Below are 26,862 nucleotides of genomic sequence, written 5' to 3' on the forward strand. Positions count from 1 at the left end.
CCTGGGAGGAGCTGAGGCACAGAGAAATTTAGTGACTTGTGTCTGTGGCAGAGAAGAGAATTGAACCCACATTTCCTGAGTCCTAGCCAGGTGCATTAACCACAAGGTCATCCTTCCTCTGTCTCCAAGGCAGCCTGTCCAGTAACAGGGGAGCAGCTGCCTTGATGCTCTGCTGTTTTCCCTGTTCCTGAAAGTGTTTTCCCCTTTCCTTCAATGCTCAGCATGGATCAGTGGCTTAAATCCCTCTTAGAGCACTTACCAGCCAGCGCTCGCCCAGCCTGCTCTCTCATTTGCATGGTAGAGTTACTCTTTGGGATGATATTACATTCTATTCATTTTATTTTTTAATGAAAAAGAACCTTTAAAATGTTGTCTGCTCTGATCTAGAAGCACTTGGACTCTGCAAACAGATAGGTCCAACAGAGGCCTGGCCAGCCTTGAGGTTATCTTTTTGACAAGGTGGATCAACCCCGACCTGCTTTTTTGGCAGGAGAAGTGGAGAGCTACAAGCAAGTGTGTGCCAGGCAGACTTGCTGGGGAATGCAGCCATGGGGGAATGTTGCCAAGTTGAGCTAAAGTCAGTTATCTTATTACTGGGAACCACTAAGACGACAAGAAGAGAAGAGGTTGTTTTGAAGTCTGTCTGTTGCTGAGCTTGAATAAGCAGCTGAGACCAGACTATCCCTAGGGCCAGAGAAAGGGGAACCTTCTGTGTAATTCCTCTGATTTGTGGTTTTTGTTATGTGGATTTTGTGATTTGTAGTTTGGAATTAAAAAGACCAGAAGACATGTAAAGTGTGCATTTCTTTGTGCCAATTGTGCCTCTCTCCATAGATTTGGAGCCAACCAATGTGTGATGAACCCTTTATCATCTAATTGACTCCAGAGTTGTCAAGCTGCAATAAATGAATGTCTAATATTTAAAAAAAGAAAAAAAAAACCTCCCTCTGATTTGAAGCTGTGGTACACTGGCTTCCAATGAGACGACACACTAGTTTATAAGGTATGCAAATAGCTACGCTCAGGGAAATCAGATAATCAGTACATTAGCCTGTGCCAAGGCTGACTGTGGCATGGTTCCCTTTTTATCAGAGTTTGACACCCAGGAACTGGTGAGGCTGAGGAGAGATCATGCCAGGACACAGAGTGCTTATGGCTGCATTCGGAGTTGCCAAATAGAGCATGTTGTAATGGTGAAAAGATCCCAGGGTGAGAATCCTTGGAGCAATTTACCCATGTAGTGCACGGATTGTGGAATTTGTGCCCTAGGTTTGTCAAGGAAAATGAGGTTTGTGCCATTAGAGCAAGTTTTAACCATAAGGAATCTTGTATGATAAGGTGAATTTTAATGGGGGTATGTTTCTACTGAAGCCTTCCATATGGTTTTTATGCAGGGGCTGAGGGGCGATGCAGCTGTCATCCTAGTACAGTATCTTACATCTGGCTGAAGCGGGAGGAGCGGACACATGGCTCCTCTGGGAGTGCTGTCAGTTCCACGCTGTCGGCAGGCCATCAAAGAGCACTCACAAATAGAGTAACAATTCCAGCCCCTCCTCTCCTTTCAACCCCCAGGCTTAAGAACTTGTCACATCCGTCACATGACTGCCGGATGTTCACCAGTCCTGTGAGTATCCTGATTCTGTGGCAATGGGGTGAGCCTCCAAACTCATTCCTTCTGCCCCCAGGCCACATGCAGAGGTTATACCCCCAAATGGAATCTTGGGAGCAGACGACTGCCCTTCCTGTTGAATTACAAGGCTTGTTAAAATGCTGCCTTTATCCACAGTAATTTAACTGCACAGGCATCCCTGGGGCTGCATGACTGTTATAAACCTAGTCTGATAGTTGTGTAACTAATCCCAGTCTGATACGCTTATACCACACCCTGGCAGTGAGATCTGAGTGTCTAACTGAGGGGAGAATTCTGCTAAGGGGGTTGCACTGGTGTAACTGAAAGTTGAGTTGATTAAACCTGATCCAGAACCTGTTGAGGTAAATGGATAGACTCTCATGGACTTCAGTGAACTTTGGGTTGGGTTCCTAGTACAGTAGGTTTTTTGTCCTCTGTGATGTCATAAAAGATAGCCACTGTCCCTCAATTCTAGATTGCTAAGAAACCAGGGAAGGTTTGTTCCTAGCATCTCTATAGCTGGGTCCTCAGAGAACTGGAACAATTGAGATGGTCTAGAGGGCTATTTGCTGTGGTTTTTTTATTCCAGAACAGATGGAGGCAAGTGAAGATCAGTTTTAGCTGATTTCAAATTGACTTTGGCCAAGGAGTTCTCATCATATCAGCACTTTCACCAGTCTTGTGTTGCCTAAGAAATACTTTCCAGCCTTTGCCATAACAAATCTCCTTACACAGAGTAGGGACAGCTGTAGCTTTATGATAGTTGACCATGGGCCCAGATAAAATGCGTGAACATTAACAAATAGTAATTTAAAGTAAGCAGGTCTTCCCCCAAGCACAGGCTTGGGTGGCCCTCAGAAAAGGCCATCAGGCCATTAAAGATTAATAGGCTCACAATTATACACCATTTTATAGCAATATTATTGGTACTGCTAGACCTATATGGCAAACTTCAAAGGTCTGGAGATGGTTATGCATATTAGGTGCCCCCAATCAAATCAGAGATTCTGTCTTGCCCTAGTAAAAACACCTGGGCACTGTAATAAGGAAAGAGATATGGTCTGAATCTTCTACGGAGAGATCACTATCTCTGTTTTTATATTTCATATACCAGCTTGATATTCTTAGAAGTTATTTTTAGATCATCCACAGTTTTATGTCCCTGCCTTCATTAGTTTCAGATATAAGGATCAATCCTCAGATGCACCTGAGCTAAGCTTGCTGAAGTTTTCCATCCCTTAGCAATCTAGGGGCTAGTCAGGAGAAGATGTAGCCCCTGGCATATTTTAGAGCAGCCTCAAGTCTGCTGTATTTTGTGGTAACAGGAACGTCTCCCTAGGAGATGGGCAACAAAAATGATTAGGGGACTGGAACACATGACTTATGAGGAGAGGCTGAGGGAACTGGGATTGTTTAGTCTGCAGAAGAGAAGAATGAAGGGGGATTTGATAGCTGCTTTCAACTACCTGAAAGGGGGTTCCAAAGAGGATGGATCTAGACTGTTCTCAGTTGTAGCAGATGACAGAACAAGGAGTAATGGTCTCAAGTTGCAGTGGGGGAGGTTTAGGTTGGATATTAGGAAAAACTTTTTCACTAGGAGGGTGGTGAAGCACTGGACTGCGTTACCTAGGGAGGTGGTGGATTCTCCTTCCTTAGAGGTTTTTAAGGTCAGGCCTGAGAAAGCCCTGGCTGGGATGATTTAGTTGGGAATTGGTCCTGGTTTGAGCAGGGGGTTGGACTAGATGACCTCCTGAGGTCCCTTCCAACCCTGATATTCTGTGATCCTAAGAGCCATTTTGCTGGCCGAGGATCAGCTGGCTCTCACTCCTTCCCACTCCTGACATGCCTCTTATGCTAGAGGGTGAAGAAGTAAGTGGCATAAAGCTATACCAGGCTAGGATTCTCCCACTTCGAGGAGTTCTCATCTGCTTCATGGTCAGTTCGTGCTGCTGTGTCAGTGCAATGTGAATTTACAGGGTGCCAAGAATCAAGCCCAAAGTGTTGTATGGGTGTTTAATTGTGAAGGATGGAATTACTGTTCCACAAGGAAAGATGAGAACATTCAAGCAATCCAGCTGGTTGAGCGCTCCTAGTTACTTGCTTGCTTTATTTATTTATTTTAATTCTTAAAAAGCTATAGGAAAGCTTGCCTACAAGTTTGAGAACAGTTAGAGAAAAACTCAGAATTACACTCCTTAGGCCAAATCCACTGGAATCCACAGAGCTGACTTTGCATTCATTGGCATCAATGGAATTATGCTATCTTATGCCAGAGATGGATCTGACCCATAACATTTAACTTTCAGAACCGTTACTGCGATGTCCTGGCTGCGTATTTTGCTGTGGGAATTTTGGGAGACTTGATAACATAAAGTTAGAGAAGGGAAAAGTTGTAGATCAAGGAAGTGAATGGGTGATCACTGTGCATTCTTCAGCCTCCATTCCCTGCCATCCCTGAAAACTGATAGTGAAAATGTCATTTTCAGGGAAACAACCTCAGACAACTTCCTTGTTTAATTCATAATGGTCTGATGAAGACAAGTAATAAACCAACCTACGTATGGCCAGCCTGAGGAATGGCCATACATATAACAAAGTAACAACTGTGGTGTGGTTGGGGGGTTGACCCTGAGAGTGCAGTGGCTTAGTTTTATATACGCTACGTTTGTTTTGTTTTTCTATCCAAATTCAGAATTTCAGCAAATACTCAAGATGGGGGAATATTTTAAAAATTGAAAATTCCTCTTAGACACCTGTTTAATAAAAGCATAAATGTATATGCTTTAGCTCTTCTCTAATCAGCAAAGCATTTACATATGTGCTTAAGATACACTGACTTCAATTGATACTTAAGTCTGTGCTTAAAGTTAAACACAGGCTTAATGGCTTGGGTGAATAAGCATGGACATAGTATGCATTTTATTTAACTTACATTTGCAGAATTGAGGCCTCATTGAGTAACAACATAAAAGTCTTTAGTGTCTAACAGTCAGGTAAGAAATTTCAACAGGGGAGTATAAGGTTAAAGGTCAGACTGTATGCTGATGTAAAGAGGTTGATGCTGATCCAGTGATTTAAATGTAGCTGGGTCCGGTTTTTTTGTTTATATTTTATTGATTTTTTTTCTCCCAAAAGGAGAGGGAAAGACAAAAAGAACAATAATAATAATAATAATAATAATAATAAAGGAATGGAAAGAAAAGGAAGGAAGGGGCAAGGAGAGTGACATCACAGCCTCCATCTGATAGGAATCAATTAAAGATTTCTAAAAAGTCAGACCAGATCTTTTCAGATTTGCCTGAGGTCCCTCCTGTTGCTTAGGTGGTAGAATACATTGCCTCCAGGGTCAGAAGCTGGGCTCAGCAGCTTGGCTGACCTGGCAGCTAGAGAGTAGATTACATTTAGGAGAAGAGGGACCTCAGTTGGGTCAATTTACACCAGCGGAGAATTGGGTCCTAAATATCTTTGTTATAATTAAAACTAAATGTTTTGTGAATTTAAATGTTAGTTTTCATTTTTAGGCACTTACATTGTGCGGTGAGTTGCAATATTTTATTCTGAAGCTTCTCTGCTGATTGAGTCTAAAGCCGGATCTGATTTCTCACTGTTCTGTGTGCTAAGTATGGGGAGTCAGAAGACAAAAGCTTGTGCCCCTGCCTGCACATAAAATTTCTCAAGTAGCAGGAGTTCCCCCTTTTTCGCTCGAGTGGCTACAGAGATGTCAGGGAAAAAGAACCCCTGCTGTTTACTGTCAGTGTTTTGGATGAGATAAGCCTCCATTGTTCCTTATACATCAAGAAGAAAGGAATAATAGCTGATGGCATTGTATATATCTGGCTAGTCACATTTTCCTTAAACAGGTGCATTGCCTTTTCATATTAAAATTTAATAGTCACCTAGTGTTTTTGTTTATTATTTCTTTCCAAATACTCTGTTTAAGCCATTTAATTTGCTGCAGATTTCAATTTAATTTTAAACACTCTGCAGTGAAGCTTGCTTTATAAGGATTACATTTTGGGTAGGTGCTGTCGAACCTCCATAATATTTTGGCTTAGTTTCCTATAAAAAGTAATGTTCTTTTACTTATCCTCAAAAGGTAATGTCTTTCAAATGGGAAAGACCGAGTTAAAAAGAAGCTGCAGCTCCCCACAGGAGTTTGTCTTTTCAAAAACAGAAGTTTATGTTTATATTTCAGCTGGGATTTTCAAAGGAACCTAAGGGAGTTAGGTGCCAGCTGGACTTTTTTGAAAATCACAACCTCACACCCCTAAATATGGCCCTGGTTCAGAAAAGCATTTAAGCACATGCTTAACTTTATGTACACAAGTAGTTCCACTCATGGGCGGCAGGTACCATAGACTGGGGAGGCTGTGCCTCCCCAAACAGACAGGCGTGGCCCCACTCAGGATGTGCCCCCAGGTTCCCACTTCCTGCCCGCTCTGTGTGCGGCAGTATGGCTCCAGTCCCCCTGTGCAGTGGCCCTGGTGTGTGAACTGCAGGCTGGGGGAGGCTAGCCCCCAGCCCTACCCCTTCCACTTGAGGCCCTGTCCCACTTGAGGCCCTGTCCCTTCTATGCACCTCCCCCTGCCGGAGCCAGGAGCCCCTCGTCACCGACCCCTCGCCCCAGGCTAGCCCCCCCACTCAAGGGCTGGGGGGGCTAGCCTGGGGCAGGGACCAGGGGCCGCAGTGGGGAGGGGCTTTCGGCTCCAGCTCTAGCCTCCACCAGCCTGCAGTTCACGCACCACCCATGGTTCCACTGAATTACAAATTAAGCTCATGCTCAAGTGTTTTACTGAATTGGGGGCCTATAGCGGGGCAGTCACCCTGCTCCGGTGTGAAAGGGGTTAAAAACAGCCCTGGGGAGCCAATCAGGAGTGGGCTTGAGGCAGCCAGGGCTGGGCTGGGAGTATAAGAAAGCCTAAGGGAGAAGCTGGGTCATAGTTTCTCTCCTGCCTTGGAGGGAGGAGGACTTAGCTGCCTGTGAATAGGGTATTAGAAGCAGAGCTGTGCTGGGGAAAGGCAAGGGGAGCGGGGGAGCTCCAGCCTGGCAACACCCCAGGCTAAGGCCTTGATAAAGGCCTGTGCAGGGACTGGGGCTGGGAGGTGCAGCCCAGGAATAGGCAGAGGCAGCTGGTCTGATCCCCTTGCCAATGATGAGTGGCCTTTACAAACTGTAGACTGCCCCAGTGAGAGGGGGCTAGATGATGACTGGCAGCACACACTGAGGCAAGGTGGGTGTAGAGGGTTGGGGGTTCCCCTGGGAGGGGAGACCCAGCATGTGGGGGTACTGCAGTGGGCAGAACCCCAGGGTAAGGGGTCCGGGAGGGACATGAGTGCTTGAGACAGGCAAGACGCCAGCCAGCAGAGGGTGCTCTGAGGCTGGAAAAGAGCTAATTCCCAGATGACCAGCAGGAGACGCCACTCCGGTGAGTCTTCGCTCTGCTACAGGGCCTAAGTGACCTGATCTTCAAAAGTGCCAAGCACCCAGCAACTCCCATTAAAATCAGTGAGAACTTCTGGGTACTCATTGCTTTTGAAACTTATTTTAGGAGCCTGCGTGTGGATGTAGGAGCTTAACTTTTGGCTTTTCAAAAATTTTGGTTTAAAAGTATATTTTTGAAGATGTGTGGAAGCAAACAGTTAATTTTGAACTTATTGTTCTGCAGCTGGAGTATTGAGAGTAATAAAAATTAGATGCTGGCTAAGATACAACAAATGATTATCTTTGTTAAAAACCAACGGTGTGTCTTTTTCCCTTTTCACAGCTGCTTTAAAATATCTGCTATCTCAAGTTACCATGCCTGTGGGCAGTTACAGTGATTTTTAGGGCTGATCCATCACTTTGTCCTAGACAGCAAGAGCATGTGTACTGGCTGTGTGTTTGAAGTGCTATTTCTTTGAACCTTAGCTGATCTTTCAGGTTAGAAGATGCAACCTAATTTTAAGAAAGCTACCACATAAATCACACTGCTGCGGTACGGTGCTGCTGACTCTGCATGGAAATGTCTGGCAAAGATTCTCTTTGGGCAACAACTCATCTTATACAGAATGTCACATGTGATCTGCATTTCTATTCCTTTGTTCTTTATTACTGAGGGCATTGGCAGTTTAACTGGTCTTTTGCGTCTTAAGAGTTCATCTGCTAGAGCTGCTTATCCCTCATCTGAAGCAATAATCCGCTCTGCTCATGACATAAAAATAAACAGTTATTCCTAGGGAAACTGTGGAAGTTCCTCACTTGGACCACTAAGTATTATACAGGACAAAGCACTAAAACACCCAGGGAAAAGTCCTGTGTTAACAGAGAAAGGTACAACAAACTTAAAGGGCTCAATATGGAAGAGGAGGCCTCCAAGTTGTGCACGTAGAACTTTGAGCCTGATCCAAAGACAGTCTTTGCAGTGATTCCACTGGGCTTAGGAGCAAGCACTTTGCTTGTGCACACACACATCAGCTCCTCTACTTTCTTTGCACTGCTGTTGGGGCTTGCGGGTGCTAGAACTGTCATGAGCAAATCCCCTGTGCCCAGCTGAGTTTGTGTGTGTAAATTCCATCACATTTGCACTTCACCTTTGCACATAGGTGAATGCGCATAAAAAGTGGGCCCATTCCTGCAGATGCAACTTTGCACGTGCATAAATAAAGGCCACTGCACATCATGCCCAAAATATCTTCTCTCTATGATTTTATTATTTCCATAGCAACTAATTATGCCATCTATGTGGAAATCTATGTGGGAGAAAGGGAGGAGAGGGATCATTTGGGGACCAGTACACCCATTAAGGCTAGCGTACTATGACAGTGATTCACCAGATCCTCGACTTCTTGTCCTATAGATGGGTATGCTGCTCTCCAAAGCAAATAATTAATAATAATAATACAGCTGTCTGTCAATATGCTCCCATATGTCTGATGTTCACAGTAGAGAGCTCTCTGCCTTTTGAACAGAGACTATGTACCTTAAATGGCTGTGTTCCACCATTAATGTTACAAGTATATGGTCAGATCAAAAATCATAGGCCTGATTCTCTGTTGTCCTACACTTTGTAAAATCATTTACAGCTGTGCAAAATGAGAGTAAAATGCTTCCAAATCAGAGCATGCATGTTGTCCCCACTTTGCCTCAATGTAAACGATTGCACACCGTGCAGGTCAGTGGAACACCAGGACTCCCCATATTGTGAAAGAAGTCAGTTACTTGTGATTTTGATAGCTGTGGATTATTAACACCAAAAGAACTTTAAAAACATCAAATGCATCTTTCGCTGTTGATATTCTTTGGTTACTTTTTGCATTTTTCTAGGCTTGGACAATGAAAATAGACTAGTCAGCTTCATGAATTTTTTTTTTCTTTTTCTTTTTCCAGTTTCACTCTCACAGTAGTGGAGTTGCAAACTGGCCAGAGGAATGCTGGTTTAGATTTTTTTTTTTTTTTAAATTCTGTTGTAACCTTTAAAAATATAATGGAAACATTTCTATTAGGCTTAACCTTTGGAAGAGCTTGTTTTTACAAAGCCTTACATTTTTGGGCCAAATTTGACCTCACAGCAGCTCTTAAGGTGTTACATGTGCATTGGAAAAAACAGCAGAAAAGAGGTTTGTTTACTAGTTTTCTTGTTGCAGAGAGAGAAGCACTGCAATCAGTTTTAATTAATGCTTTAATGTGAAGCACTGAAGGTCTCTGTGTATGTATATTTAATTAACATGTTTAAGTATTTACTGTGTATTAATAAACCCATAATTAATTTATCATCATACTAAGCCATGGAACCGTCACAGTAACCTGTGAAAGAGACTTTCGTGTGGTAGTATTAGATCTTAGAACCACATACGCTTGAGCACGTCATTTTCGATCTAGTAGAGTGCTGTGCTGCATGTACACATGGTGCAAAAATAGAGGGAGACACCTAAATATACTATTTTTTTGCAGTGGTTTGCCATTTTTATTCGGTGGGCCCACTTTGTAATAGATTTGACTGCTCTGGAATTGTCATCACAATTTAAAGTGAAAATTATTGGAAAGAAAGACAAGGTAGGATTCTTGCAGATGAGAAAAGGAATATTGTGTCATATGCAGGTGGCAGCATGGGAGAACGCATGGTAGGGTTTATGCGAGAAGATCACAAATGGGCTGTTGAGGGTAGGAACATTGCTAGAGCATAGGAGAGGGGGTAATGCAAGTTGAGACAGGTTGATTAAGGGCAGGAACAGTTATCTAGAGCTTTGAAGACAGTGACAAGAAGCTTAAAGATCCAGCAATAGTAAACGGGGAGCCGTTGGAATGATTCAAAGAGTCCAGCAGGAGAGTGGGGTGTGGGGAGGTATTTTTTCATGCTTTGTGTGTATAAAAAGATCTTCTACACTTTCCACAGTATGCATCCGTTGAAGTGAGCTGTAGCTCACGAAAGCTTATGCTCAAATAAATTGGTTAGTCTCTAAGGTGCCACAAGTACTCATTTTCTTTTTTCAAAGAAAGGAGTGACATGAACAAACTGATGAAGAAAGAAGATGAGTTAAGTGGTTGTATCTTGTATGGATTGAAGAGGGAAGTGTGTGTATGCGTTAGAGAGAGGTCATAGAGGAGGGAGAATGTAGTAGTGAAGGTGGACACAATGAAGGTGATCCAAAACCCATTGGTTTCAATTGACTTCAAATCTGACTCTGCAAGATTTACCCATAGTGATGGAAAGGAAAGCATAGACCTTGGAACTCTTGAGGAGGAAGAGGGAAGAGAATTTAGAGGTGGCCTGGATATGGGCCAAATATAACCAAATATAACCCCCATGTGGCAGGAAAGATGGTAGTTTGGTTAATCATGGTAGAAAAAGGGGTAAAGTTGAGCAAGTTTCGGAAAGGAAGATGAGGAGTTTGGGTTTCACCTTATTAAGGGTAAGCAGAGGATGAGGCAGCTAAGAGGAGTTGTCAAAGAGACAGACCAAGACGTGGGGTTGGATGGAAGGAGACAGATTAGGAGTGAAGAGTTGTTAGTGTGAGTTGTTAGTATAGAGATGATATCTGAAGCCATGTAAATGGATGAGATTTCTCAGAGAGATGTAAAAGGGTAATGGAGTTGTTACAATTCTGCCTTTAACATCTAAGCCTGTTACAGTATCGATCTGTGGCCAGGACTTTGTTTTACGTTATTACCGTGCAATCTCCTTTACTCCATGGGCCAGGATTTTGTGACGCAAATCTGCTCCACCATGACATGACACTTCCACTCACACCAACGTGGACGGAGCTATCACAACACAAATGTTAGTGTACCACTGAAATCCACACCAACTGAATCTCTGTTAGTGAGACTGCACAGTGGTTTCTTTCTTGTATGTGAGAATCAGTATGAACTGGCCAAAGGATAACAATGTGCAGATGCAAATGAGAATGTGGAAAGTGGATGGGTAATAAAGATTAATGTGGGCTGGTTTGGGATTCCTTCTCTGTTTTTTCCTTGCTCGATGGGGGAATTAATTTATTGCTGGCCTATATCAGCAGAAAATTACTACATCCCTCCTGGACTGGTTCAGCTACTCTGGCTGGAGACTAAGGATCTGCCCATTCCTTGCTTTTTCCTGCCCACTTGCTCCAAGGAGGGAACAAGTGAGTAGCCCTGTTTACTCATAATCACCCATATCTAAAGTCCAGGTAGCCCTTGGATAGCAGTTAGGAGGGTTTTGACTGCCTTGCGGGCACATAGTCCAAGTCAGAATCTAGCCCTTTGTTGGCAATGTTGTTTCTATAGGGCTCTGCATTTGAGGTGCAAAACTTCTTCCCGTCTCCTGCAGGAATTTCTAATTTATAACAGAACTGATCAAAAAGAGGTGGATTCTATATGTGCATGTTATCAGCCACTGAATTACTGTATATTGATAGTGAGCAACAGATAGATATTAGATGGAAGAGAGAATAGTAAGCTCCCTGCCAAAATGATGCCTTAAAACAGGGGTTCTCAGGACAATTTTTTGGTGGCCTCAGTAAGAGTTGGTGGCCACTCTCACGCTTTTTCCTAAAATATTTAATTAGCTTCAGGAAAAACAAATAAATATGCACATATATATGTCCAAATCGTTGTAAATTTTTTATTGCTAGCTAGTAAGGCTGTTGTGAAAAGCAATACTTGTATGTCTGTTAATATTACTTTTCACAACAGACTTACTCAGCCCTGTCAAGCCTTGGGACAAATTAAGCCCTGGATGGGGAGGTTGGGGGAGGTAGCAGGGGCCAGGAGCAATGGGGATGAGTGGGGGGCTGGAACCCAAAGCCCTGTGGCCAGAGCTTACTGCCCCACCACTCCAGGGTTGAAGCCCGAAGCCTGAGCCCAACTGCCCCGGGAAGGTGGGGAACTCGGCGGCTGCCTGGTTCTCCAACATTGTGCTCCAGGTGTCTCCAAAGGGGGGGCAGGGCCCAATCCCTGCTGGTGCCCCAGCAATCAATGCCAAGACAGTGCATCCAGGAGCAACAGTGAGGGGGAGGGGCCACTCGCTACTCCCCCACCCCCACCACCTCCCCATAACAGCCCAGGAGGCTGTGGCAGCAAGAAAAGCCCCTGGTGGCTGCATTTGAGAAACGCTGCCTTAAAAGAGCTACCATTACCGTGAGCCATATTGTGCCTGGGGTGGTGAAGGTTGAGGTGGAACCATCCTTCATATGGGGTACACTGGAGCTACCCCATGTCTGGCCACCTTAGTGTGGAAAGACTCCTGTGTGAGAGCTGGCCTTGTATGTTGTTTATTATTTATTACCCAGGAACCACTTTTAGAAACTCTTTCTTCTGCTTCATGTCTTGGCTTTATAAATAAATCCACACATGTGCATTAAGGACTGATTGTGTGGCCGGTTTTAATATTTGTGCTGTACCATCCTCTCAAGAGTGTCAGGTTCCTTCCTGTTCCCCGTGACCTGATGGTGGGAAGGGGGGGAAAAGGTGGAGGAGGGAAAAGAAGCTTGAGAATTTTCTGTTTAATTTTATTGGGCGATTGATTTCTTGCCATGAGGGAGGGTCAGTTCTGTTTTAGTGAATGGCATTTGCACATAATGTGACATCTGGAGGCCAGTAAAAATGAACTAGTTTTGAGCCCCTCAGAAATAGGGTTTATAATGGAGATGTTAAACTGATCCCTTTTGCACTCTGGAAACACTGTGGGGCACCATTGTTGTTAATAAATGGTGACATGAAACTATTTCAGCAGAGTATGAGACTCATTATATCTAGTGTTTCTTTATATTGCTTCATTTATAATCGTGTGCATTTCTGTAGGCTCACAAGGGGTGTGTGCTAAATGATGTGAATCCTCTCTCACATCGTACATCCTGGAGACACATGGGTGTTTGCTGACCCCTAAGAAAGGGGCAATGGTTAGCAACCTACATACACCACTCCATTCTTTTAGTTTGCTAGTTCTTTTTATTTGCATATTGTGAGGGGCTTTGTCACTCCTGCCCTGCAACCTGGGGTGCCTCACAATGCTTTGCTGCTGTATCTCCCAACCTGTGCTCCTCCCAGGCAGCATGCAGGTCACACCCTGAGTGTCTGTGTATAGCCACAGCCACAGCCCTGGTCCAGAGGAACAGCCGTGTTAGTCTGTATTCGCAAAAAGAAAAGGAGTACTTGTGGCACCTTGGAGACTAACCAATTTATTTGAGCGTGAGCTACAGCTCACTTCATCAGATGTATACCGTGGAAACTGCAGCAGACTTTATATACACACAGAGAATATGTGTTCTCTGTGTGTATATAAAGTCTGCTGCAGTTTCCACGGTATACATCTGATGAAGTGAGCTGTAGCTCACGAAAGCTCATGCTCAAATAAATTGGTTAGTCTCTAAGGTGCCACAAGTACTCCTTTTCTTTTAGCCCTGGTCCAGCAACTCTGACACTAGCAGCCTGTCAGCAAACACCAGCCACACTCTGGCTTCCAGCAGCCTTGGTTACTTGTTGCAAGATGACCCAAACACACTCCTAGTCCTGGATTTCCCCCCAAAAATGTGTGTGCAGCCCTCTCCTGGACAGTCCAGATCTATTAGGTCGGTTGCCCCCCTAAAGTGCTGAAAGAGGTTCCATGCTGTTGTTTGCTAGGATGCAGATCTGTTTCCATCTGTTAGGTGATTGCCTACCAGCTTTGATAAGGTGTCAGCTTGTCCTTTTGTCTTTGAGAAGCAGGTTTACTCATTCTCCAAGTGGTGAATGCCCTTTGGTCATGATTTTAATTTATGTTTATAACTTCACATATAATGTTGCTACACACATTTCACCATAATTATATTGACCAACAAGTTGTTACTTTTCAAATACCTCACAAGGCATATTTTGTACAAAGGTTATTACAGTAGTGTGTGAATACAGGGGTGCATGCGATCACATATATGTGGCCCCATCATAGCAGTAGCTGAGTGCCTCTCAGACGTGATTTTAATCTCACAGCACCCCTGTGAGCTTGGGAAGTATTGTTACCCCTATTTTGCAGAAGGTGAATTAAGCTACCAAATGACTTGTGCAAGGTCACACAGGTAGTCTGTGGAAGAGCTGAGAATTGAACCCAGATCTTCTGCTTCTCAGTCCCCTCCCTTAACCACAAAGCTAGTTTTTCCTCCGTCCTACCCTACTCTCCCATCCCCCTGTTTCGGTAGTGATGGGGATTGTTGCAGAGGTACTTCACTCTTTCCCACAGACTTCTTTTTGGGCTGTTTTAGGTGAAGTGGTCATGGGTTTCCCTCCTTGGAGAATGGAATTTGCTCTATGCAGCAAGGAGATGGGAAGTAGGGGAGATTTAATGATTAAAATCCGAGTTTCCTCAGGACCCCTGTGAGGATAAACTTGGATGGCATGGGCAGAGGCACAGAGAGCCTGCTTCTAAAATGAATGGGGAAATTCCCTTTTGGATTATCATTCCCTTCATTATCCTCATTCTGGGATATTGAGAGATGCCAGGTACACTGGGCTGCACCAAGTGGATGTGTGCATCAGAGGCACCTAGCTATGTTTGGTATGAGCAAAGTGGTTTAAAAAGAAACAACCAGAACTAAATGATGATGCAAACAGTGTGTGTTGAGATGGTCATGCAGAGGCTGTTATCATACTTAAGTCCTCTGTATCTTAAAAAAAAAATCAAACATTAATTAATCCCTATCATCCCTTTGTGAGGTGGGTCAGTCTTGTTATGAACAGGGTATACTACTGATCTGTGTCTTAAGAAGACACTGGGGCCACCTCATAGAAGTCAGACAATTCAATTTTTCATCCTCTCCTGGGCTTATCTGCAGCAATCAGGGGTCAGGTAGGGAAGGGTTAAGGTTCTGTAAGGTTGAGGCAGCTGAGCTCATCAGCTAAATGGGTCTTCCTGCCTTACGTACCTAGGTGGAGGCGGAGAGGGAAGCTACAGGAGAAGTAAGTGGTGAATCAGAAGCTCAGAGCTGGAAGGATGGATTGTTTTGGACTGTGTTTGTATCCTAGATGAGAAGGACTTTGTATGGGGGATGGGAGTTTGTATCTGGAAGGAAAGGGAAGGACAGCTGCTGTAGGCCTGGAAGAGCGCCCCCCTTGTGAAATATCTTTGTTTTTATAGAAAAGGAAACTGGGGTACAAAAAAATTATGACTTATGCAAGGCTGTAGAAGCATGTGGGCTAAGAGCCAGAGTTGGAATGTTCTTAGAACCTAGTGCAGTGCTTTCTCTCTAATACTAGCAGCTGGGGTGTGCTGTATATTTATATATTGGGGAAGATGATGAATGAAAGTCTTAGCAATTTATAAATGAACTGAATCAGGTTTGTTTGCAGGAATGAACTTAGAAAGGCAACTTTGCTGTTAAATAAATTGATTGCTGTGTGTGTGTGTGTGTGTATAACACCTCTTCAACCTGCCCCAATATTCATAGTAAGAGACAGTCCCTGCCCCAATATAAATTGTTAAGACAGACAAAGGATGGCAGAAATGAGGTGTTAATATTATAGATGGGGAGCTGAGGCAGATGGAAATCAAAAACATCTTGCCAGGGTCACACAGGGAGTATGTGGGAGAGCCGGGAATTGAGTCTAGCTCTCCTGCATTCTAGTCTAATACTTTAGCTACAAGCACATCCTTCCTCTCTGAGAAAGTTGCGTTGTATGAAAGATTTTTCTACTAGTTGCTGAAGTGTTAGAGCAGCTTGGGCCAGTTGTGGGGAGGTGAGCCCCACATGCAGAGCGTGAAGCCAACCCAATAGATTACATGGTATGGAAAAACAGATAGGTAGGGAGAGAAGCAAATGTAATGAAATAGCATTAAACCGAGTGATGATACTGATTTGAAAAAAAGGAAAAAGAGAAGTCCCCACACTGAGTAAACATAATAGATAAGTCAGACCAGTCTTCAGGCAAGTGAATTTTAATAGCATCTCCTGCAAAAGCAAATACATGCATGGGACTGTTATGATTTTTTTGATCTAAAATCTGATTGATAGTCGTAAGTGGATTAATTAATACATTTGCTGTAATCTATAGCACTCTCTCTGTGTATGCCATATGCAGCACATTCTATGTGTGTGCCTGTGAATCTGGATGTGTAATGTATGCCTACCCAATCCTTGCAGGACCAATTGCACGTCAGACCAAATCTAAATTCAGTTGCTCTTTGCTGAGAACTGTAAATCTGAGGAGCCACTAGCAGCTAGGATGATTAAAACCCGCGCCAAGCTTTGATGTACACAGGACTGATTGAGAATAGAACTACCCAGGGGAATGGGCCTGGTTAAATCTAAGATAAATTCTGTAGCCCCTCCACCTGTGCAGTGATTGGTTAAAAGCAGCTTATGTTGGATTTGCTGAGAAGAAACCAAGGGGAGGTTTTTATTTTAAACAAGGTAGTGGTGGTGCGGAGTAATGTTGTCTGAGGGTAATTTTGATTGGCTGGGGGAGGGCAGGAGCCAGAGAGAATGCTGAGCAGGCATTCATGAGATACAGTAAGAACGCTCATTCTCTCTGTCGCTCGCTTCAGATGCAGGGATGGACCACAGAGCTGTGACTGTATACTAGCAGAGAGCATGATTGGACTGGAGTCTCAGAGGAGTGTCAGCAGCACTGTGAATGAAGCTTCGTGGCTCACTTACCATAGGTTCTGTCTGTGTGAGGAGAAACAGGGATCTTTAAAGTGAGCTGAGCATCTCAGGGCAGAGCAATGTGGCAAAGAGGAATGGGGCATGGGAGCTGCTTGCCTTTTGGATAATTTCTGTTCTTGCCCACAAGTCTGTGCACCGTCCCTCTTGCGTGTGTTTAGCATGTGGAGCCAGGGTTTTATATGGCATTTGCGACAAAAGCGAGATCATACATCCTTTTTTTAAAATTAATTGCTTTGGGTACAGTATATCTCTGTCTCTTCTTTTGTTTTTTGGTAGTAGGGCGGGCTGGGGGGGGGAAAGCGTGAAACCAAAGGGAATGTTTACTTGTTCAGAAGTCTCTCTCACACGGAAGCACGCTGTTCCCTAACTCCTGGCTGAGCAGACTCCAGTTTGCCAATCTCTGCTTTTCAGCACACTTAACTCCTTGACAGAATGGCAGACAAAAGAACAGCTGGTGCAAAGCAATAGGGGGATAAGGAGACAGGAAAAAAATAAATAAACATATTGCCCCCCATCGCCAACATCCAACAACATCACATCAGTAGTAACCGTGGAACAATCGGAAGTCACCATGCGCAGGTCTAGCACCGATGAATCGACCTATCACAGGAGTCCTTCTTTGGACAGCAAGGATTACAGTTTTCCAAATGGCGCCTTCCGTCGCTACAGCAGCATGTATGGCGGCCAGTTTGGGGCCGCCAGCAACTCGTTTTTCGGATTCCACACCAACCCGGGCCCTAAAGCCACCAAGGCTAAGTACACATCCCCCAAGGGGAACAAGTACGTTGTCTTTTACCTGGATCTCTCGTTTATTTTTCTCTTAGAGCTGAAGAGGTGTAGCATGGCTCATAACTGCCTGCAGTGCATCAAGTACCTAATGTTTGTCTTCAACCTTCTCTTCTGGGTGAGTACGCACCTGAGACCGAGAGCTGTTTGCCTTTGCGCCCCCTTTTTTAGTAAGAGGTGGGGGGAAAACATTGGGTTTTGAAAGTTTTTTGCTTTATTGTTTCCTCCAATTTGTGAGCACTGAAAGTTGGATGTAAGCAAGGTCTAGGCCAATCTTTCTTTGGGTGTGCTAAATCAGGATCATAGGTACCCTCCCGTTTCCCCGTGCTCTACACAGGTAGGTTGCAATCCCAATATAGGGCAAAATATACCGAACAGAAGGTCACTTGTATGTATGTCTTTGATGACCTGAGTACAGTGGTTAACTTTAAGTTCCTGAATAGAGTCATTGAAGTCAGAGGGATTATTCACATCGCTAAAGTTAAGCATACACTTAAATGTTCTTTTAGATCAGCACCTTGCAGCATTAAGCCCTGTATCAGGAGCCTGCAGGTGATTTTTCTTCCCCAGCAGTTGTGAGTCCTTGTGTGACTGTCTCTGAGCTGTGGGTATACTGCAATACCTGCCTCACCTAGTTTGGATTATCTGAGGTTGCTATTCTGTGGCCTGGATTTACCCAATACTCATGCGTCACCAGAACACACATTATGACATGTACGTGCATGCATTTCTACGTCATCATTTTAATAGATAAAGCAGCTGGTAAAAGCCAGCTAGTGGGTGTTTCTCTGCCAGGCGCAGGACAGTGAGGGGTTTGAAGGCTGATTGAGGGAGCACGGTCAGGGATGTGGATCATGAATGCTGTTACCCATGTGAAAATGAAGTGACTTGATTGGCAAGGCAGAAGAGAAAGGGAGTTCCTTCTGTTTCAAAGTAGCCCCATCCAGATCTCTGCATGGGAAGATGTTTTGTTGGAGCGCTTATCTTCAGTAACTCAATCAGAATTTTCCCAGGGTGGAACATCAGCAGGGAATGGAAGGATGAGGTGTTGTAAAACGATGGCAGCACCATGTTGGCATTTGGGGGTGGTTGAGGGGGGCTGTGGTTGGAAATGATGCTTTGCTTACTACAGACTTTCCATTCTCTCATGCGTTGCCAGAGATGTAAGGAAGGGTGTGTGTGTGTGTGTGTATGTATGTGACAGTGTTATTCTCTCTATCAAGCACTACTGTACAATTGTCTGTTTCATGCATGGTGCAGTGCCTTGTGCATCAGAAATCACTGAGTGTAGGTAACCTGCTCCGGCACTAGTCCAACGTTCTGATACCCAGAATTCAGGACACGATAAACTAATGCGAGTCTACCGAGTTGGCCTCGTACTAAGAGGCGCTATGAAATACACAGAGGGTTCCCTTTTAAAGCCTCAGCTAAGCTGATAGAAAGCGTCTGAGTAGGACTGTGGTCTGTTTTCCAACTCACATTCTCACACACACTGCTGGGGGCAGAAATATCTCCTCATGTCTATCCCAGCTTACCCCCAAAGCTTCCTGAAAAGATGGGAATGCTGGCTCTCTTGCCCTTTTAAGCCTATTGCTTCTTCTAAGGCTAGCATCCGTCTCCGACTGAGATTATAGCGCAATCAGCCAGCGGAAGCCTGTGCTGGAGAAATCCCACAGAATGTTGGCATGAACAGCCCTTTGTGAAACTAGCCATGGCAGCCCCTCAAGGGATATTCTCTGTGTGCTGCTTCCTTTTATTCCATTCATCCTGCACTGATGCATATACGAATATTTTACAAGGTATTTCTGCATGTAATGTGCATGCATTTACAATGGGCTGATGGCAGACTGTTTCTTTGGAGTGTTTCACAAAGGCAATGCCTTAGCAATCGTTCAGAGAGACAGATAAAGAGGGTTTGCTTTTCTCCCCTGAAGACATCAAAGCTTTCCCAAGCATTGGCTGGTGGTGATGGGGGGCTGTTTGAAAAGAGAATACCATTGAGCCAGGAAGGCTCTGAACTAACTCAGCCATGCAAGCAGGGGGAGGAGGTGGTGTCGAGTGCTGCAGTGCATTTTGTTTCCCTTTGACATGCTTCCCGCACAGGAGGGATGATTGACGATGACAGTGTCCAAATGAGGTTTGCATGGAATGGAGCTGTAACTGTTGCAGATCTCCGGCTTCTCATGCTGAAGAGAGTAAATAAATATAAGCTATTAACAAGCATATAGGTTTAAGTGGGTTATCGCTAAAGAAAAGCAAAAAGGGTCTATTTCCAACACTTGGAAATTTTGCAATTATTGTGGATTGATGGTTTGGGGTTTGTTTTTAAAGCTGTTGCCAGCCGTATGGCTACTGCATTTGCTGAGAAACCAAAGGAAAAGAGTTTTCAGAATGTCTGTGCAAGCAGGATTCAATTTTGTATGAGTACCTGCCAAAGCTTTTGCTATCCCCTTATGCTGTTTCTCTTCCCTCAACTTTTCTAGATGGTTATCTAGTGGCAGACAATAGAAAGCCAGAAAAGAAATAGTATTTTGATATCCTTTGCCTTTTAAATAGAAACGGCAGGGTTCTTTCCAAGAATAAAGAGAAGACATTGCATTAAATGACAGAAACCTCATGTTTCTAGTAGACTGTTCTCATTTTATGTTCTGGTATGAGCAAATGCTTAGATTCTCTTTTTCTAAGGTATAATGCTACGCTCTTGTACCTTCCCTCTGTTCCTATTGATAGGCTCCATGCCCGCCGTACCTCTCCATTCACCTGTGGTGATCTCCCACCTAAAATGGGGGAAAGGGGAGAATGGTACACCAGTGTGTAGCTCCAGTGGGTTCAGGATTTCCTATCTCAGAGCCATTCTTGGTTCTAACTGTGGTGCATATATAGAAGAGGAAATCCCAAAGGCCTGGATTTTAAACATTTGTGGCATGCTTTGTTGGATTAAGTGTTGTACTCACTTTGTGACAGTACAAGTTGTTGCACAGCTTGTGAAATTAGAGTGAAAATCTCCCCTCTCCCATTGCTGGGTAAAATACTGGAATTTTTGCAGGTGTCAGTGACTGAAGGGCCTGACCAATGCTGGGAACGTGAACCACTCTGCTGGTAGTTTAAATGCTATTAAACTGTGCCAGAAGTTATTTACATAGGGTAGATTCTAATAGTCTGAGTCAATAGTTCCTTCTGTTTGAAATCAGCCCTTACCCATAAAGTAGGGTACTACTAAACTGGACTTCACGTATCAGAATCTGGCTTATAATTTATTAGAAGGCATCACTGTAAAGGAATTGCCATAGTGTTATCAATTCCCTGAGAGTTGCTACAGTAATTATTGTATCACTTCATTGGCTTGTAAATGCTCCCAACTTCGGGCAAGTGTTACATAGCATGTGTCTACATATATTTTTGCTATAGAGACCTGCTTTTTCCCCTGAATCTCCATAACTCTGAAGTCTACGGATCTCCTTCTGCCACTGATCACTAGGCAGAACATTCTCCTTGTGAAATACCCAGGGAAGACCAAATTCTTTCCCTTCTGCCCTTCTCACTCACTAAGTTTCCTCATGAGTCAGTGAAATGAACAACTTGCTTTTGTGCTTATAACCCCAGACACTGTTGTGCCTGTTCCTTTCACTAGGGGCTCTCTCTTGTTTTCCAAGGTTGGATATGTTCTTAGGGCAGTATGAACGCTGCTAAAAGATGAATATGGATGCTGTTTTACCCTCTGTAGCTCCCATGTTCCCACCTTCTTTTCCCAAAACTCATTTAAGATGTATGGTTCTGTGTGTTTCCCTTTTCTGTTTGTGTTTTCAGCGTCTCTTGCTTTTCATATAGAGTCCTTTGCTGGAGCAGGGACAGGATTGGTAGCACCTCTGCCATCAGTAAAATTAAGAGTTTTCTTTGAAGCAACAGATAATGCACTAGCCAATATAAAACATCAATAAAGAAAAGAATCTGCAAAACCAATGATTTGGAAGAAGTCTCACATAGAGAACAAACAGTGGCAAAAACCAAAGGAAGAAGGTCAGAGGCAGAGAAGTTTACTCGTTATCATGGATGATCTCTATGGAAATGTCCCCATGTTTTTAGGTCATTTCTAATATTAGTTCCACGGCTTGAAATCCCTATCTTGTGAACATTTTCTCTTGGACCGGTGAGAACACTGGGAGGGGTGGGGAAGTACTGTAATTTGTGTTACTGGTAGACTGGCACAGTGCTACCTACTGGACACATCTGAGCTGTGATGAGTAACTGGGAAGCCTCAGAGCAAGAAACTCAGTTTGCTTTGCTAGTGCTGAACAAATCCTCCTTTCGTTTCAGTTTCTAACCCATATAAAGTTTTTTTTTGACTGATACAGTTCTGAAAAGTTTGGCACTGCTTCACCGTGGCTTCTGAATCAGAAAAACGCAGTTCTTTTAAACACTGAACTGCAACAACCCGAAATATGGTTTATCTGATTGGCGTACAGCACTGTTAGACACTGTGTGACAGCTGCGGGGGTCACTGCTTTTAAAAAAAGAGGTAATTGTTTAAAACTTCCAGCATTGCACCACCCATCTCTCTTTGCTGGGTTGCCACATTAGCCGTTCACCTCTGAATAGATTAATTCCAATTCTAACGTAAGTCATAAGTTTAAAAAAAAAAAAAAGACACTTGGCATCACCTCCTAGTGCTTAGAGGACACTGGCCCATGTCAGAAGTCAGCATAGTTTAGGGCTAGATTGCAAGGCTGGCTGCACCCCTATGTGGGGTTCTAAGACCCTCCCCTTATATCTCTGTACAGGATGTCTGGAGCTTTTATCTGGGTTTGCCTAGGTAAAAGCACAGCACAAGCTTGCCCCCTGAACATGTGCATGCGCACATACACACAAGAGCAGATGAAGAGATGGGGATTGGGTGGAGCCTTTGTTCTGTCCTCTTCATGCACTAGCCAGCATAACCGAGCTGGTATGTCAGCACCCCCTAGGAGCAACCCGGGAGGAAGAGGAGATGGGAATTCAGCAGCAGTTCCCGCCTTGTATAACTCCTTAGGAGGCACAGTGATGCACCACCCTTTATTAAAAGGTGTGTTCTACAGCAGTGCTTCTCAACCTATTTACCATTGTGGGCCACAGGTTGGGAACCACTGCGCCAGACACACATTGGCTTGCCCAGCCCTGCACTGCCAGTCTGCCCCTTCCCCTCAGGGGCAGACCCGCACCACATGCCCCCCCCCAAAGCCCCCCCAACTCTCTATACCAAGCGTTCCCCTGCCCAGGGACCCCCCCCACACACAGACCCCTATGCCCAGTGCCCCCCACCCAGAGACCCCTCCACAGAGCAGGGCCAGGAGCTGGGACCCCACAACGTGGAGCCAAGAGTGGAACCCCAAGTAAAACCGGGGGGGGGGGTGCTGCAGCATCCACCCTACACGCTAGTTCCCAGGCCTATGCTGCCCTGCACCACCCACAAACCCTCCACTGCCCAGACCCGCGCCCCCCCCCCCCATTGCCTGCCCCTCAGCCGGCCCTGCCCCCTGCCAGACCGGAGTGGCAAATTTTGAATTTTTTTAGCACAGTTGGACCACAGCAGTGCACTAATTTGGGCTGTGGGTTGAGAACCACTGTTCTAGACACACAAGTCTAGTCCTTGGCATGTTATGTCTGGAAGAGGAAAATATTCCAAATGTACAGGCAATCCTGTATGGCCCCAACAGTTGCAAACGAGATGGAAACAAATGTAGTATTGTGTGGCTGCTGTGTAAACATTTCAATCTATGCACATTGACCTCCCCTGAGCATGATCGCTGACACATTTCTTAGATTCTGAGCGAGCACCTCACCAGAAACCTGCCGACAAAATTAAATTGGAAGGTGCGCTTTTGGCTGAACCCAGTTTGCTGCCCTAGTTGTGAATGCTGAGAAAAGGTGATATTGCTGAACCAGGCTCCCCACCCCTCTGTATATGTCATTCCCTAGAATGGGACTGAGAATAACTAAAATGTCCAGGAATCTCATTGAGTGTTAAAGGCTGAGGATCAGCAACATTTCCCAGTTGTCCTAGGCAGCCAACCTTAAATCACTGATTACCTGGCAAAAAGTTCCCCCTTCTTCCACTAGTATCAGCTCAGGCCTTGTGTCTTTATCCCCTCACAGAATTTCTTGTAGCACTAAAATAGAAGGAGGAATGCTGCTGTTGCAGCTCTTATGTCATAAGGGAGTGTTATGTGATTAATACCTACTTCTAAGGGGAGGGAGTTGGTAGAGAAATTGGTAGAAAACTAAGGGTTGGATTGTGGAGCTGTTACGCAGGCTGGTGTGAGCCCTTATGTGAATAGGCTCATTGATTTGAACAGGATAACGTGTGTAAGTGCGCATCCAGATGAATTAAGGGGTGCAGCTACTGCCATGAACCTGAGATCCTGCAATCGGGGGAGTTGTTCCCTTTTCTGGTAAAGGGATATGGACACTTATTTACCGCTTGTGGTCTTGCCCTAAAATTGAACCTTTGGGGCAGAATTTAACTGGAAAGAAAATTAGGCTTCTTAACAGTAGAGAAGGATTTGTCTTTATATCCAATTGCCTGTTTGTTAGGTACCTTCTTCCCTTACTCATGATGAGTAGTGCCTTACTCCACGAGTAGTCCCATTGTTTTACATGGGACTGCTTGCATAATGAAGTACTCTTTAACATGAGTATGAGCAAGGGCCAAATCTGGCTGTACGGGTACGGTTGCCAGATTTAGTTGGACATATTCCTGGAAGTTTCGTCACATGACATAATCTTTAATTAAAGATTAATCTTTAATTCCTGGAGACTCCAGGACAATCCTGGAGGGCTGGCAACCCTATCTACTAGAATTGCTATCGGGTAGATCCACCACATCTCATTTTGCCTGATTAAAAAAAAAATAGTGAAAAGAATTGGGAAATCCCGATGACTGATGGAATGGACTGTAGAATATGGCATGGTTTGGTTATGGAGAAGTTGGTATGCCTAAAATGATCGGTATAATGGTTACTGCATATTTTCTGTGCAGGCCAATGAAAGATATAAAATTCAACACATCTGGGCCCCATAATTGTATAGAAAGGGAGTCAAAAATCAGGATGAGATCGTTTCCAGTCCCTTCTCTCTGCTGTACTAAATTGGGAAATTTTGGTGGTAGGCCTGTGCTTGCAACTCATGTATAATTTACAATCCATGGAATTGTAATTCATCCGAGGGGAACATTATGTCATCTGCCATCACATAGTTCACTCTGTTTGTGTTATACCCCTTTCCTCCAACCTGGGCCTGCGTTTTTGCTTAGTCCCTGCCTAGAAGAATTAACAGTCTTTCTGCCACTCTGTGTTTGTGCAGTGCCTGGCACAATGGGGTCCCATTTTGGGGTGATCCTTAGAAATTATTGTGCTAAACATGATTCATAATAAGAACAGTACTGCTATTTGATTGCTTCGTTTTTATTAAATACATAATTTTTGGATCACATGGCATATTTGTATACGAAACATTCTGGATGGTGCTGAAATTATAAAATGAGCACTGTTTGGTCTATAAAAAAAAAGAATATATGGAACTATATGATATGGCTTTTAACCGAAGAATACCCGTGAGGATTGCAATCAATAGATTATATTTGTTAACATTGTCCAACAATTGTTTCTGCTGAAAATGTCAAACTGTTACAAGATGCCATAGAAGTAAACATAATTAAATTGTGAGCTGTAATTGGACTGTGAGACTGTGATGCATCTTGAAATCTCTTCTAACTAAAAAACCAAAAACGTCTTTGAAACACACCTGGGGGAAAAAATCATATTGTTTGACAAAATTTAGAACAATTGTCTGAGATTGGCCTTAGACTCTGTGCAATTGAAATAGCAATTGTAGGGAAATAAGGGGTTTATATGTTAGGACTGAAGACCTGTGATCTAAATCTTGCCACTTCTTCCACTCCGCATGTCAGAAATATGATCTTTTCTTTCTATCCACAGTCACAAAACTCTCATCCAAGCCCTGAACATCTCTCACCTTGTCCTTTCTCAAATCTATTCAAAATATTGCTGCTAAGATCATCATCCTAACCCACTGCTGTATGTCACCCCTCTCTTTGCGTCCCCCTTCTCCCTCACCTCAACCATAAACTTCTTGTCCTTACCTTCAAGTCCCTTCCCAATTCAGGCCCACCCTATCCTCCTATCTGATTTATTAATTTTTTGTAATGTCAACCCCCATTTTTACTCTCAATTATGCCAGCTTTGATCACACTCTTATGCTACAAGCCTCTTCATGCTTTATCCAATACCATCCCGTACATGTTGGGGGAAAAACTCGCCATCAAGAGCTGTACCACTCCCCCACTGCCACCTCACACACAACCCATATCCTCCAGATCCCACCTTAAGACTCACCTCTGCTGTGTTGTCTCCCCATGCTGCTATCTGATTACAGCTAGGCAGATGGAGGGTAGTGGTTACAACTACTGATTTGCTTGTTACACCTATTAATTGTGCATACCGAAAAACTACGTTAGCTCGTATAACTGCGCCCCCTCCCTTCCAGGTTTGCTTGTTTGTTTCACCTTCTTGTTACATCGTGTCTTCTCAATTGTAATTTCTTTGGAGTAGGGACTTCCTTTTCTATGTCTGTCTTGCACCCACCAGAGTCCACCCCTGACGTCACTGAGGCCTATAGGCATTACAGTAATGCCTATCATTGTTTGCAGTGAGCTTGCATGATGTTGAACTTCACTTGCTGTTTGTCCTATGCTTTCATTAGTACCACATTCATACATCAAACTTATAAGTGCCTGATACAACTCCTATTGAAATTAAGGGGAATCTTTTTTCTCTGACTTTAATGGAACTTGGTTTGGGGCTTAGAAAGCAAGGGAAAAAAAATGAGGAAAAAAATCATTTAGATGAATGTTCTTACTTGGTATTTTTGTTTTTGTTTTGTTTTTTCCCTGTAAAAATTCACCGTTCTTCTTTACAAGACTTTTCTGTGTTGTACACTCTTAGGGATATTAGTTATCAAACACTAATTCATTAATTAGTTATCAAACACAAATGACACAATTTTCAAAAGCACCTAAATGGCGAAGCCTCTCTTGAAAATGGGACTTAAGGTGCTTTGGAAAATATCTATCCAAAATGTTTATAATGCTTAGTACTTAACAGCAAAGTGTTTTTCAAACACTAGCATTCAAGTGAGGTAGGCAGTTAAGTATTTATGATTAATGTGAGCAATTTTTTTTTCAATTTCTGCAAAAAATTTCATGAAAAATATGACACCTTTCTGAGTCAGTGTGAGAGGTGGGATTAGAACCTGGGATCCTGGCTCCCAGTCCTTGTGCTCATCCTGTTATATCTGTTAACATG

At 43.8% G+C, this 26,862-nt stretch overlaps 1 protein-coding gene across 12 annotated transcripts in view; it reads left to right on the plus strand.

Moving 5' to 3' along the window:
• Window positions 1-26,862, plus strand: part of TSPAN4 (tetraspanin 4) — a 683,463-nt gene that overhangs the window by 361,534 nt on the left and 295,067 nt on the right. For 5 of the 12 annotated variants that reach the window (XM_048852864.2, XM_048852863.2, XM_048852865.2 and 2 more), the window contains one exon: window positions 17,545-17,624. The exons of 1 other annotated variant lie outside the window; for it this stretch is intronic. In XM_048852864.2, coding sequence (XP_048708821.1) covers window positions 17,562-17,624 — 63 coding nt within the window. In that variant the 5' untranslated portion in view covers window positions 17,545-17,561. Of the gene's footprint in view, window positions 1-16,514; window positions 16,958-16,991; window positions 17,625-19,231; window positions 19,306-26,862 lie in introns of those variants that run through there. 6 more of the 12 variants (XR_007357083.2, XM_048852859.2, XM_048852862.2 and 3 more) reach the window with 5 other exon arrangements.

Source organism: Caretta caretta, chromosome 6, assembly GCF_965140235.1.
Source record: "Caretta caretta isolate rCarCar2 chromosome 6, rCarCar1.hap1, whole genome shotgun sequence".
NCBI classification, from domain to species: Eukaryota; Metazoa; Chordata; order Testudines; family Cheloniidae; genus Caretta; species Caretta caretta.